The sequence below is a fragment of the Salmo salar genome, chromosome ssa09 (assembly GCF_905237065.1).
Source record: "Salmo salar chromosome ssa09, Ssal_v3.1, whole genome shotgun sequence".
In the NCBI taxonomy this organism is placed as follows: domain Eukaryota; kingdom Metazoa; phylum Chordata; class Actinopteri; order Salmoniformes; family Salmonidae; genus Salmo; species Salmo salar.
The window spans coordinates 119,996,077-120,010,132 of record NC_059450.1 but is presented as its reverse complement, the minus strand read 5'-3'; the positions used below and the strand labels follow the sequence as shown (position 1 = coordinate 120,010,132).

Sequence of the window (14,056 nt, the reverse complement as noted above, 5' to 3'; positions counted from 1 at the left end):
AATAAAACAATTGCGCAGAGAAAGAGATTTTGTTTAACAAGTTATCTCAAAAAGATAGGTCAAAATTATTGGCACCCTTTTTTTCAATACTCTAGCACCCTCCCCTTGCGAGGATAATGACAATGAGCCTTTAATTAAAAAAATATATACAGTGCCAGTCAAAAGTTAGGACACACCTACTCATTCCAGGGTTTCTCTTCATTTTTACTATTTTCTACATTGTAGAATAAACTATGAAATAACACCTATGGAATCATGTACTAACCAAAAAAGTGCATTTTATATTTGAGATTCTTCAAAGTAGCCAACCTTTGCCTTGATGACAGCATGCACACTCTTGGCATTCTCTCAACCAACTTCATGAGGTAGTCACCTGGAATGCATTTCAATTAACAGGTGTGCCTTGTTAAAAGTTAATTTGTGGAATTTCTTTCCTTCTTAATGCGTTTGAGCCAATCAGTTGTGTTGTGACAAGGTAAGGGTGGTATACATTTACATTCATTTACATTTACGTCATTTAGCAGACACTCTTACCCAGAGCGACTTACAAATTGGTGCATTCACCTTATGATATCCAGTGGAACAACCACTTTACAATAGTACATCAATATCTTTTTTGGGGGGGAGGGTAGGGGGGGTTAGAAGGATTACTTAATCCTATCCAGGTATTTCTTAAAGAGGTGGGGTTTCAGGTGTCTCCGGAAGGTGGTGATTGACTCCGCTGTCCTGGCATTGTGAGGGAGCTTGTTCCACCATTGGGGTGCCAGAGCAGCAAACAGTTTTGACTGGGCTGAGCGGGAACTGTGCTTCCGCAGATGTAGGGAGGCGAGCAGAAGAAGATAGCCCTATTTGTTAAAAGACCAAGTCCATATTATGGCAAGATCAGCTCAAATAAGCAAAGAGCAATGACAGTCCATCATTACTTTAAGACGTGAAGGTCAGTCAATCCGGAAAATGTCAAGAACTTTGAACGTCTCTTCAAGTGCAGTCACAAAAACCATAAGGACTTTGATTAAACTGGCTCTCATGAGGACCGCCACAGGAAAGGAAGACCCAGTTACTTATGCTGCAGAGGATAAGTTCATTAGAGTTGCTTTCGAGTGGCGCATCGTTCTAAGATACTGCATTTCAGTGCTTGAGGCGTCACTACAGACACCCTGGATTGAAACCAGGCTGTGATAGGGCGGCGCACAATTGGCCCAGCGTCGTCCGGATTTGGCCGATGTAGGCCGTCATTGTAAATAAGAATTTGTTCTTAACTGACTTTCCTAGTTAAATAAAACATATAAAAAATTGCACCTCAGAAATTGCAGCCCAAATAAATGCTTCACAGAGTTCAAGTAACAGACACATCTCAACATCAACTGTTCAGAGGAGACGGTGTGAATCAGACCTTCATGGTCAAAATGCTGCAATCAAACCACTACTAAAGGACACCAATAAGAAGAGAGTTGCTTGGGCCAAGAAACGTGAGCAATGGGCATTAGACCAGTGGAAATCCGTCCTTTGGTCCGATGAGTCCAAACTGGAGATTTTTGGTTCCAACCGCCATGTCTTTGTGAGACGCAGAGTAGGTGAACAGATGATCTCACGGTTCCCACCGTGAAGCATGGAGGAGGAGGTGTGTCACGTCCTGACCAGCAGAGGGAGTAATTGTATTAGTTTTGGTCAGGGCATGGCAGAGGGTTTGTGTTGTGTATGTATTTCTATGTTCTGTCTAGTTTAGTTTTTCTATGTTTAGGATTGGGTGTTGGACTCTCAATTGGAGGCAGGTGTTTCTAGTTGCCTCTGATTGAGAGTCCTATATAGAGGTGTGTGTTTGGTTTGGTTATTTTGTGGGTAGTTGTTTTTGCATTGCGCTGTATGTAAGTACCTAGCCTGTAAAACTGTCGGTCTGTCGTTCTCTTTTGTTTATTGTTTTTCCGTGTTCACGTTTAGTTAATAAATTATCATGATAAACACGCAACCCGCTGCGCCTTGGTCTTCTCTCCAGTACGACAGCCGTGACAAGGTGTGATGGTGTGGGGGTGCTTTGCTGGTGACACTGTCAGTGATTTATTTAGAATTCAAGGTACACTTAACCAGCATTGCTACCACAGCATTCTGCAGTGATACGCCATCCCATCTGGTTTGCGCTTAGTGGGACTATCATTTGTTTTTCAACAGGACAATGACCCAACACACCTCCAGGCTGTGTAAGGGCTAATTAACCAAGAAGGAGAGTGATGGAGTGCTGCATCAGATGACCTGGCCTCCACAATCACCTGACCTCAACCCAATTGAGATGGTTTGGGATAAGTTGGACCGCAGCGTGAAGGAAAAGCAACCAACAAGTGCTCAGCATATGTGGGAACTCCTTCAAGACTGTTGGAAAAGCATTCCAGGTGAAGCTGGTTGAGAGAATGCCAAGATTGTGCAAAGCTGTCATGGAGGCAAAGGGAAAAAACCTTGAATGAGTAGATGTGTCCAAACCTTTGACTGGTACTGTATATATGAGATTGGAGAACATGTTGGGAGAGATCTTAGACCATTCCTCCATACAGAATCTTTCCAGATCTTTGATTTCCTTTGACTCCTCACAGGGAGCTTTTGTGGTCAATTAATCAATATACAATTTCTTGTTGGAAGAGAACCACTTGTGGCCAAGTGTCAGGTTTTTGGGTAAAATGTGCTAGTACTAGGTAAAGTTTGTGGTGCCGTTTACCTTAACAAGGGCCCCAGGACCAGATTGTTTTTGCTTCTTGTTAAACAAAATCTCTTTCTCTGAGTAATTGTACAAGTATAAAATATAATTTCCCCCCAAAATGTAGCATACAATATAGCTCAGTTTGTATTATTTATTTATAGTCTTTTTTGTTCATCTTAATAAAGTGCCAATAATTATGGACCTGACTATATATTAAGGCCAGTGCTTTAACAGTACATAGGGGACGAATGTGACTAATTTCTAATCAAATTAATGACTTACCATTCCTAAAAAAGGGTTTAATTCAAACTAGTGTCACACCTGAACATCCGAGCGACGTTCTCATCTTGCATTTCAATGTCTCCACCACTTCACCCTACTCTTAGTGGATGGATTCTGCACAATCTACGATCATCATTGTATTTATTTCTTGAATCATCAAAAACTGTGTTGAAAAGGTACCTGTTCCTGTGTGTAGATCAAATCTTGAACCTGAGAAAAGAGAATAAGAAAACAATGCTAAGTATTGAAGCAAACGCTTGCATGCATGTAAAAGAGCTTAGGCCTATACATAGTAAAGATAAAGTAATGCAAATATGCATTTCAAGAACATGAACAGCTGTTGGTTTTCAAAAGGCAATCCACCCCCGTCTACACTGAATTCCTGGTAGGGCACCTTGTCAAGTGTAATTGTTCTTGCTCTATTGAACTCATGCAGTCAAGGGGGTGTGATTTTAGATCCCTGGAAAAAGAAAGAAACACTAATTGATGGCAAACTCAATGCACCCTGCTCTATTTGCTGCAGCGTGTCAGAACACATCGATTTATTTTCCATATACTGTTTGACATGGGACACTTAATTAAAAAGGTCCCCCGGTACAGTAGGTAATGTAATTACAGTTCATAGATCTGCCCCCATCACCCCCATTATCCCCTAGAGCTCACATTGCAAACGGGGAACAAGCTTTGCATCATCGCCCCACTGAGTGAATCGTGTGCCAAACAGATCAAATGACTCGACGGCACCGCTGACTGGTTTTCCACAATGTGCCACTACAATCAGCACCGCTGTCGCCATTACGATTGGCTATAATTGACCACATTGTGAGTTAACCTTACAGGCATAAATCAGGCATCATGATACAGGGATATTAAGTCTAGTTTATATAAGTCCTGGAGGGCTTTCATTTATCATAATAATATGTATTGACATCAAATCAAGTTTTATTTGTCACATGCCCCAGGTGTAGGTAGACCTTACCGTGAAATGCTTACTTACAAGTCCTTAACCAACAATGCAGTTTTAAGAAAAATAAGAGTCAAGAAAATATTTACTAAATAAACTAAAGTAAAACATTTTTAAAGTAACAGAAAAATAACAATAACGAGGCTATATACATGGGGTACCGGTACAGAGTCAATGTGTGGGGGTCTATCTACCCCATAGCTTGTGTATACAAAGTGCATGATAACAAATATGTATTACATACACTGCATCTGCATTTAAGAGATTAATTGAATATGCATCGCCGAGGAATTCAAGCTACAGCAATATCACCTATGTTGCCAAAGGAGGGTCTTTCCATAAATCCCATTTTTCTCATTCCCCTTTATCCTATTTTCCTGGAATTAACATTTCCCTGATCTAGAGATACATTATAACAAACAGCATATTACTTGTAGTTACAGTAACTGCTGAAGAGAGAGAGGAAGCTCTTCTGTGATAAAGCTCTTCAAGCTTTGCATGCTGCTTGATATATCTGGCCAATAACAGGCTCTTCTCCTCTGATACACTAGAATGTTTCTAACTAGAGATTGCAACATGGTGGCGTCTTCACTGCTCTCTCCACTGGTGTTAAATGGACCTCTCTCAGTGCCCTCCCATAGATCCAACGGCCCAGAAGAACACACAGCGTCTCCATGGCTAGCTCGAACCCAAGCAGCCTCGATAAACTGAAGAGAATCATGTGAAAAACTGGCTTTCATGAACCCTGCTCTGGGGGACAGTATACAGAACCTTTGATTCTCTGTCGAGCTGAAACGTACAGTCCTAGAGTAGAATCCTTAGAAACTGGAGTGAGCACTGGAGTGAGCACCAGCATACCAATAACAGCACTAGAGCTCATTAGGCATGCCATCAAAACACTGCATGGGGTGAGAGGACCAGTCTGGATGTCATACTTAAGTTGGTTTTACGGGAAATGTTCCACTCTCTGTTACTGTATCGTGTAAGGGAGGGTGCATCATACAAACAACTTCCCCATCCCCCTTTTCCACGTTGACAGCCAAAGAAATCGCTATCAATGTAAATAATACACTGCATTTCAGATAATGTTATTGTTCTCAAATGCGCAGTACGCTCCCCGCTCACTTTAAATGCCATTACACACCCAATGTGAAATGCAATATAGTCTACCATTGGAGAAAGGTTGGAGTTTGATATTCTGGACATTGGCATCTTCAAGTGTTAGAAATTCTCCAGTTGATGTAAATGAGCATTTTAAAACCCCCATGGCTTCAGGAGAGGAACATGCACCCAAAGCACAGCGGACTCCTTTAATAATCTTCTATATTTTCTGCATGAACTGGCAACGAGATGTGAAGCTGACGTTTTGCCTCACTGCTCCTATACTGAGAACGTTCACAGGCTATCACCATTGATTTTAATAGTACCTGCTGTATCGCTAAAGTGCTCTCATTTCAGAGACGAAGGGGCAATCATTTAATCAGCTGTCAAGCTGGGCCAGAGTGCTCTGACTGAAATAGGCTACCTTCAAGAGCATTGGCTGCTGGGGAAAGAGGGAATCTCGGTAGATTACCGAGATTCAGGCATGTACAGTAGCTAGGCTGTCCTCTACCATGAATGATAACTGCCAGGAAACATAAGAAACCACTGTCGTTTGGATATTTAGAGAAGTGATCGTATGACTGACAGAATTAGACCACAAATTCTGATTTAATGTTCAATAATCATTTTTGTGTAAATCTCACTCCAGCATACACAGCATTAGACCTGTTCTATTTCAGGTGTGTCAGTCTTATGCTTAATGTGAATGTACTGTAGCATGTATAAAGTGCTTTTTAACAGGGTTAAACCCAAACAGGGTTGCAAACATGAATATTTGAAAACAGTTGACAATCACAGGCTGTAACAGAAGCCTTTTTAGATAGAAATACCAACCGAACAAGGCAATTTTCATTGAAGTTCCCCATTGAATTTAATTCCGACCTTTGAAGCACGTTGGTGAGAATTCCAAGCCATTACCCAGGCAAACAACTGTCCGCTAACAGCCAAGCACCTTAAAGAGAATGACAGTTACCACGGAGATGGCTGCTACTGTAGAACCCTGGCTCTAACCTCCTCGCCACACTACAAGTACGAAGCACTGAGATGAATTAAGAAGTGTCAAAACTGATGATATCAAGTTTGTTTTCATTTTGAGAATCTGTTTTCATATTTAACAACACAAGTAGCACAAGTATCCCTTTGCTAATATTCCCCTTGCTGATTTTTTGGTTCACAGAGGTACTCAAAGTAAAGTTTTAAAAGGAGATTAAAACATATGAATCAAGGCAATGTAAACAAATGACAGCACAGAAAGACATAATTTGAGAGGTAGAGGACACTGGCTTTAGTGTACTTTGGTAGTTGGTTTAAATGTTACTGGTATTTGTTGGTCGAATCGCCAGGTAAACCATGCTAAATCTTAGCTTGGCAGTGGACTTAAACATGTTACAACTGCAGTGGCAGGATTCAGCGGAGTGTGGTAGTACAGTTAATAGAAATAGATTCAGTAAGATGCTATCGGGTCAGTTCCTTAGTCTTCCCAAGACCAGATTGTATAGTGACCTGCAAGCTTAAAGCAGGTCACTAACACATAATTGATAGCCCCGTCCTGATGCCCTCCGTCCATGCAGCCTTTATTTCTAAAAACAGACCATTTTCATGCTTCCAAGAGCCTATATCCTCTCTCTCCTATTGTCAATACTCGCCGCATTCAGACTGACCTCCTCATAACTGGGTGCAATGAATGAGACCGATCTGATCACACATCCCTCATCTGCAAGCACATCCCAAATGGTGCCACAATGAGTCTGTAGGTTCAGCACATGATCAAGTCCCATTGGTTTGGTTTAAAAAGCTATCTTCTCACTAGCATGAGCGGCTATTGGGTCATGGTCCGCTTGATACTGTGTAGGATTCTGCCATTTGATTCATCCAGTTCTTTTCAAGTTCTGCTCAGACTAAGCTCCCGAATCCTATAAAACACAGTCCTGTGTGTTAAGCTTCCCTGTACTCTTAGAAGATATTTTGAGAATAACAACAGCGTTTGAAGATTAGCACAACTTGATTGTAGTTTCACACATGAATTCATGACCCAAGGTGTTTGCACCTGGTTTTCTTTCAGGAGTCAAAATTGAAGCTGTTTATTTCAAGAGTAAGTATTAACTTCTTTGTTTAATTGTGCGTGCTTGTGTGTGTGTGCATGTGAGCAAGCATGTCTTACAATAATAATGACAGTCTGATGCAGAAACCCTCAGTAAACGTGTTACTGATCATTTTGTCATTCAAATGTACATTTATATTGTATAATTAACAGGATCTGGGCCCGATAGTAAAACATGTTGTTTTCTTTATACAGAATGATTTGTTTGTTTTATTTTGCATCCCCACTCCCTCTTGGGCCCTAACCTAGATTACAGCACAACGACTATTAATCATTGATGATCAGACCTTTTAATATTGCTCAAATATAATACATTTGCACCTAAATGAACACATACTGTGCAATATTTCCTTTATTTTTGTGTGGACCAGCAGCACCACCAATAATTTCATCCAAAACACACCCCAAAAGTACTTTCACCCAGACTAGTATTCCCTGCAAAATCATAATGCCAATGTTTCAGTATATAAAAAGCATCATAAATAGCAAAATAAGATAAACCCATAGGCCGATTGACAGTACTAATTAACTACTGTCACTGCTTACTCTGCTTTGTGAACAATCGACAAACCAATCACTGTACAGTATGTGTAACCCCATCACTGCAATTAAATACCCATATATCGTTGGCCAATATCAAAAGATATTGATCATCAGCAACAGGGACTCTAAAAGGAAAAGGATGTCAAAAGGTCAATGATGAGTCCCCCACAAAGTTAGACCACCACTTGGATACAGCCAGGAAAATATTGAGAAAACGGGATCCAAGTCATCTGCCAAGACTGGTGATGAGGAGCCTGGTTCCAAAAGCCCACAACAACAGTCAGATTGACTGATTACATTTGTCTTAATCAGAGGTTAACATTAAATACAGGATGAGATCAGAACATGAGGGAGACTTGGGCTTTAAATCCTTTGGCTGTACACACACACACACACACACACACACACACACACACACACACACACACACACACACACACACACACACACACACGAGATGAAGGTTACAGAGGAAACCTACAGGGTGGTGTATGATACATGCTTATGCACAGTGCCTACTGGCTCTCCTAGGTCTCTGGGTTTCAGCACCATCTCCACCCTCTATCTCTAGTGTGGTAGATCTGCAGTTAATATAAAACCATTCTACAACATTTTCAATTATACATGACGCCCCCCCACTTGCTTCCTAAGTGTATGGAACCCACCATTTTTCTGCCGCATTAAAGCTACAAAACATTTTGAAGTAAATTTGCCAGGTATCATGATTGTCGATTTTTTATTATGCAAACATAACCAGAAGAAATACTTAGGCCTCCTCTGTATGCCTTATATGCAAGAGAAACGGTCTTCACCACTATCTAACCTGGCTATACCATGGTAGACCGGCGTGTGTAACATTTCAATCTGCTACACATCCATAGCCTCATGTATAGAACAGTGATATGGAGGATGGGAATGCACACAGTACACAGGGGCCCCTGAGGCCCTGGGCATGACACCATCCACTATTACACTTTTAAATTGGTCCCAGTGAAATCACTCCGCCGCGGCTGAGGCCTGACCTTTGCTGTTGTCTTATATATAAGAGAACTAGTCGTTGTCAGCACGATCAAGGCCGGCGCTAGCCTTTTGTGGGCCCTAAGTGAGATTTGGTTGGGGCCCCCCTCACCAAGCAGCTAAAAATGTAGTGGCGGCCTTGACGGGAGAGAAACATTTTAGTTTTAAAGTTAATTCCCTGCAATTCTACACATTTTGCCAAGGAGCTTAGAGAAATGTTGCAGTTTTAAAGCAAGTTTTCTACAGTTCTACACATTACAGTGCATTAGGAAAGTATTCAGACCCCTTGACTTTTTCAACATTTTGTTACGGTACAGCCTTATTCTAAAAAGGATTAAATTGTTTTTTCCCCTCATCAATTTACACACAATACCCCATAATAAAAAAGCAAAAACAGTTTTTATACATTTTTGCAACAAAAAATAAATAAACTGAAATATCACATTTACATAAGTATTCAGACCCTTTACTCAGTACTTTGTTGAAGCACCTTTGGCATTGATTAGAGCCTCGAGTCTTCTTGGATATGACGCTGCAAGCTTGACACACCTGTATTAGGGAGTTTCTCACATTTTTTTCTGCAGATCCTCTCAAGTTCTGTCAGGATTGATGGGGATTTTCAGGTCACTCCAGAGATGTTCGATCGGGTTTAAGTCCGGGCTCTGGCTGGGCCACTCAATGATATTCAGAGACTTGTCCTGAAGCCACTCCTGCGTTGTCTTGGCTGAGTGCTTCAGGTCGTTTTCCTGTCGGAAGGGGAAGCTTCGCCCCAGTCTAAGGTCCTGAGCGCTCTGAAGCAGGTTTTCATCAAGGATCTCTCTGTACTTTGGTACGTTCATCTCTCCCTCGATCCTGACTAGTCTCCCAGTCCCTGCCGCTGAAAAACATCCCCACAGCATGATGCTGCCACCACCATGCTTCACCGTAGGAATGGTGCCAGGTTTCCTCCAGACGTGACGCTTGGCATTCAGGCCAAAGAGTTCATTGTTGGTTTCATCAGACCAGAGAATCTTGTTTCTCATGGTCTGAGAGTCTTTTAGGTACCTTTTGGCAAACTCCAAGCGGGCTGTCATGTGCCTTTTACTGAGGAGTGGCTTTCGTCTGGCCACTCTACCATAATGACCTGATTGGTGGAGTGCTGCAGAGATGGTTGTCCTTCTGGAAGGTTCTCCCATCTCCACAGAGGAACTCTGGAGCTCTGTCAGAGTGACCATTGGGTTCTTGGTCACCTCCCTGACCAAGGCCCTTCTCCCCCGATTGCTCAGTTTGGCCCGGGGCGGCCAGGTCTAGGAAGAGTCTTAGAGGTTCCAAACTTCTTCCATTTAAGAATGGTGGAGGCCACTGTGTTCTTCGGGACCTTCAACGCTGCAGAAATTGTTCGGTACCCTTCCCCAGATCTACGGACAATTCCTACGACCTCATGGCTAGGTTTTTGCTCTGACATGCACTGTCAACTGTGGGACCTTTATATAGACAGGTGTGTGCCTTTCCAAATCATGTCCAATCAATTGAATTTACCAAAGGTGGACTCTAATCAAGTTGTAGAAACATCTCAAGGATGATCAATGGAAACAGGATGTACCTAATTTCGAGTTTGATAGCAAAGGGTCTGAATATTTATGTAAATAAGGTATTTGTTATTTTTTAAATACATTTGCAAGATTTCTAAAAAACTGTTTTGCTTTGTCATTATGTGGTATTGTGTGTTGGTTGATGAGGGGAAAAAAAGATTTAATCCATTTTAGACTAAGGCTGTAACTTAACAAAATGTGTAAAAAGTAAAGGGGTCTGAATACTTTCCCAATGCACTGTATGCCATGGGACGATTTTTTGTTGTTGCAATTTTATAACAACTTTTATGCAATTCTACTCATTTTGCCATGACTTATGCCATGTTAATGATATCTGACTGAGAGTGACTAACAAAATCAACGGGGGCCCCCTGGAGGTTGGTATTTGGCCATGATTACTACACGTTTAAATAACTGGCTAGATAACTGGCAAGTTTAAATAATTGTTAGCTGACATGACTAATTGAGTGACTGTCAGTGACTGACATATCAGAAAAACTGCTGACGCACAACCACATTTATAACTTACATTCTGTGTATTCTACTATTTTAACTCTCAACAGTAAGTTGAAACCCCGACTGAGTTCCTTAAAAAAAGAAAGTGGTCGCTTTGGGCCGGGGGCTCTTATTCCTGGAGCCGGCTCTGGGCACGATCAGTTAATAAGGCTTAAGTTAAGGTTGTGAAGTGTTTTAGCACTTACACCATCACTTTGGCCGAGAAACACCACATAGCCAGGTTAAATGGATAGTTCACTTTAGGAAAGTTGAAAAAGCTCAATCTTCAAAACAGCAAACTATCCCTTTAATATTGTGCCCCAGATCTACAGGTCGGAATATGGAGGAGATGTGATGCAGCAGCAGCTCACAAACGTCTGGTAAGTAGTGCCATTGAAAAGCCAAGCAGCCAAGAAACCAACCAACCAACCACACTGAGCCCAGGCTTCACCCAAGCTCTGGCCAGTGGAACAGGGGGCCTCTTGTTCCCGTTGACATGGTGGCAGGAAACATGATGTATTCAGATGATAATGAGCCATGCAGCAGGACAATCAAAACCTCCAGTGTCCTGGCACCAGCTAGCCCTCTCTCAAAGACCCATCGCCAAGGAGACCAGTTGGAAACGGGACCCTGACAGTGCCTAGGGACAGTGAGGGCATTAAGGATTCCACAAAGCTCTGAACGAACCGAGGCTTTCCAGAGGACTGTCTTTCAGCAAAGAAAAACACACAGCTTCCCTTGGTATATTTCCTACTGTAAAAGGCTGTATTGGAATGCTGTTTTGCATATCATCTGTCGCATGTGTGATTTTCTCCAAACACGTCATCGCTGTTAGTTTCTATTTTATATGCACAGTCCACCTGAGTCCTCGGTACTGTAGGCAGGGTGTAAGACAACGAAGCCCAAATAAAATGTAAAATAAAGTATGATTTTACTGCTCCCCAGGCAACTATAATGAAAACTCAGGGAGAAAAAGGTGTAGATTCACGCACAGAGGGCGGCAGGTGTTTAATTTGCCTTCGCAGAAGGCAGGAATCGTGGTCACAGGCAGGCAATGGTCATACACAGGTAGGTAAACAGGCAGGTGAATCAAAACTAGGACTGAAGGCTATAACTGGTTCTCACAAACGAGCTATGAAAAGGCTTAGTAGAGTCAAAACGAACAATACCTCACAAAGGCACAAACAGAATGAACTGAACTAAATAAGGAGCTGATGAGACCAGGTGAGTAACTAACACAGATGAAATCAATGAACAAAAATGAAAAACAGGGCAACGTTCAAGAACACAACAAAACAGAACACAAGGTTGACTAAGAAAATAAATACAGAACCTTACAGCAACAACAAAAAATCAAGCGTTTGGATTCAAACCCTCTGCCCAAAATTAGAGCTGACAGCATGCAAACAAGTGGTAATGGTGTTAGAGCAGGGATTTAAGACATGGTGGTATGATCCAGATGTTAACTTAGAATTGTTTTTCAGATACCATGGCAGATCTGGCTTCAAATACTATTTGAAAAAAATCCAATATTTTTTTGAGTTTGCTTCAGTCTGCCTGGAGTGCCAAATGGTCAGGGTTTGCCGTTTCAAAGCTATTCTATTGGTTTCTTTGCAACAGGCAAGCTCAGTGACGCCCAGCTAAAGTATTTTAAATGATTTCAGATAGTATTTGAACCCAGGTCTGTTACCACAAAGGAGGAAAGTCAAGTGGGTAGAGGAAGCTCAAGCAAAGTGTTGTAGTTCTTTCCCTTGTAATCCTGCTGCACTGTGACAGTACACTGACTGACTGACTCTCCTCAAGATAGAGGCAGAGAGGCAGTACAGCCCTTACCATGCTGTGCAGTCGTGTGTGAAATTTGCTTCGGTGGGTGACTCTTTCAACCATGTATGCATTTCTAAAAGATTCACTTTGACCTCTCCATCTACAGTCAACTGGTCTCTCCTGAGGAGTGTCTGTCAGATAACTAAAGGGAAGTATGCAGTTTATTCCTGGGCTCACACTTTAACGACACAGCTAAAACCAACTCCCTTTTACGGTTTATTAACTCTGACTACAACACAGTCTCACACAGGCTCATCTGCATACCAATGTGCAATGAATTTTTCATCCTAATGTTAAACAAGGATGAATTAAAATTGCGCTAATTTTGACATGCATAGCGAAATATAATCAGTTATAGCTGGGTCGAGCAGGCGTTTACCCTTTTATCTAGGCGCCATTTTTAGCAATTGAAAATAGCATCTCGTGGCTGTGTGAGCAAAAGGATGGTTGGCTCAATGGGGCTCTCTGTCATTTTCAACCACCCTCAATTTTCTATTGTGTTACCTCTAATAGCGAAGCCATCGCTTTCTGCGCCCACCACCATATTACAGTCCCTCTTCCACTCTCCTAAAGCTTTAGTCACAGCTAAAAGTCAATAGGCAATTTCAATAAGACAGCTGAAGCATACCTCCAATGTATTGAAAACCCTGCTCAAAACAACCTCAGACCCAACAATGCCATTCATTTCTGTTTCTTCCTTTTTTTCTGGAGAGTGTCATGAAATACCTGTGCTAATTTTAAAGTGAAAATGTCAGCCTTGTCCACACATGGGAGGCTGACTGATCTCTTGTTATTCACTCACTGATTATGATCCATGATTATGAACAGGCCTTCCTCTCTAGGTCCTAAATGAGGATGTTGGTTGCGTTTCAATAATCTTTCCTTTCTTGTACACTTAAAGGGACATTTAAAAAATGTTTAGCTCCATATTCATCATCTGCACCACCCCAACATCAACATATATGAAAATGGTGCGTTTCTATGTTTTGTAGTAAAGAAGATAAGTGTTTCCAATGACATCATCAACCAATTGCTAGGCAATTACCAGGCAATGCCTGCTCATAATTGGTTAAAATCACACGATGCACACCGATGATGTCATTGGAAACACTTATCTTCCTCTATCTTTTTTACTACAAAACATAAACATTTTCACATATCTTGATGTTGGGGTGGTGCTGGATATGATGAATATGAAATGGATTCTTTTTTTCTTCCCTTTGTAGATTTGAAAGGAAATTACAGGCACACTATATATACAAAAGTATTTGGACACCCCTTCAAATTAGTGGATTTGGCAACTTCAGCCACACCCGTTGCTGACAGGTGTATAAAATCGTGCACACAGCCATGCAATCTCCATAGACAAACGTTGGCAGTAGAATGGCTCGTACTGAAGAGCTCAATGACTTTCAACGTGGCAGTCATAGGATGCCATCTTTGTCAAATCAGTTTGTCAAATTTCTGCCCTG

At 41.6% G+C, this 14,056-nt stretch overlaps 1 protein-coding gene across 1 annotated transcript in view; it reads right to left on the bottom strand.

Moving 5' to 3' along the window:
* Positions 1–14,056, bottom strand: part of LOC106612643 (immunoglobulin superfamily member 11) — a 124,443-nt gene that overhangs the window by 92,036 nt on the left and 18,351 nt on the right. Inside the window, exon 2 of the mRNA XM_014213999.2 lies at positions 3,149–3,178. Within this exon, the coding sequence (XP_014069474.2) occupies positions 3,149–3,178 (30 nt within the window). The remainder of the gene's footprint in view (positions 1–3,148; positions 3,179–14,056) is intronic.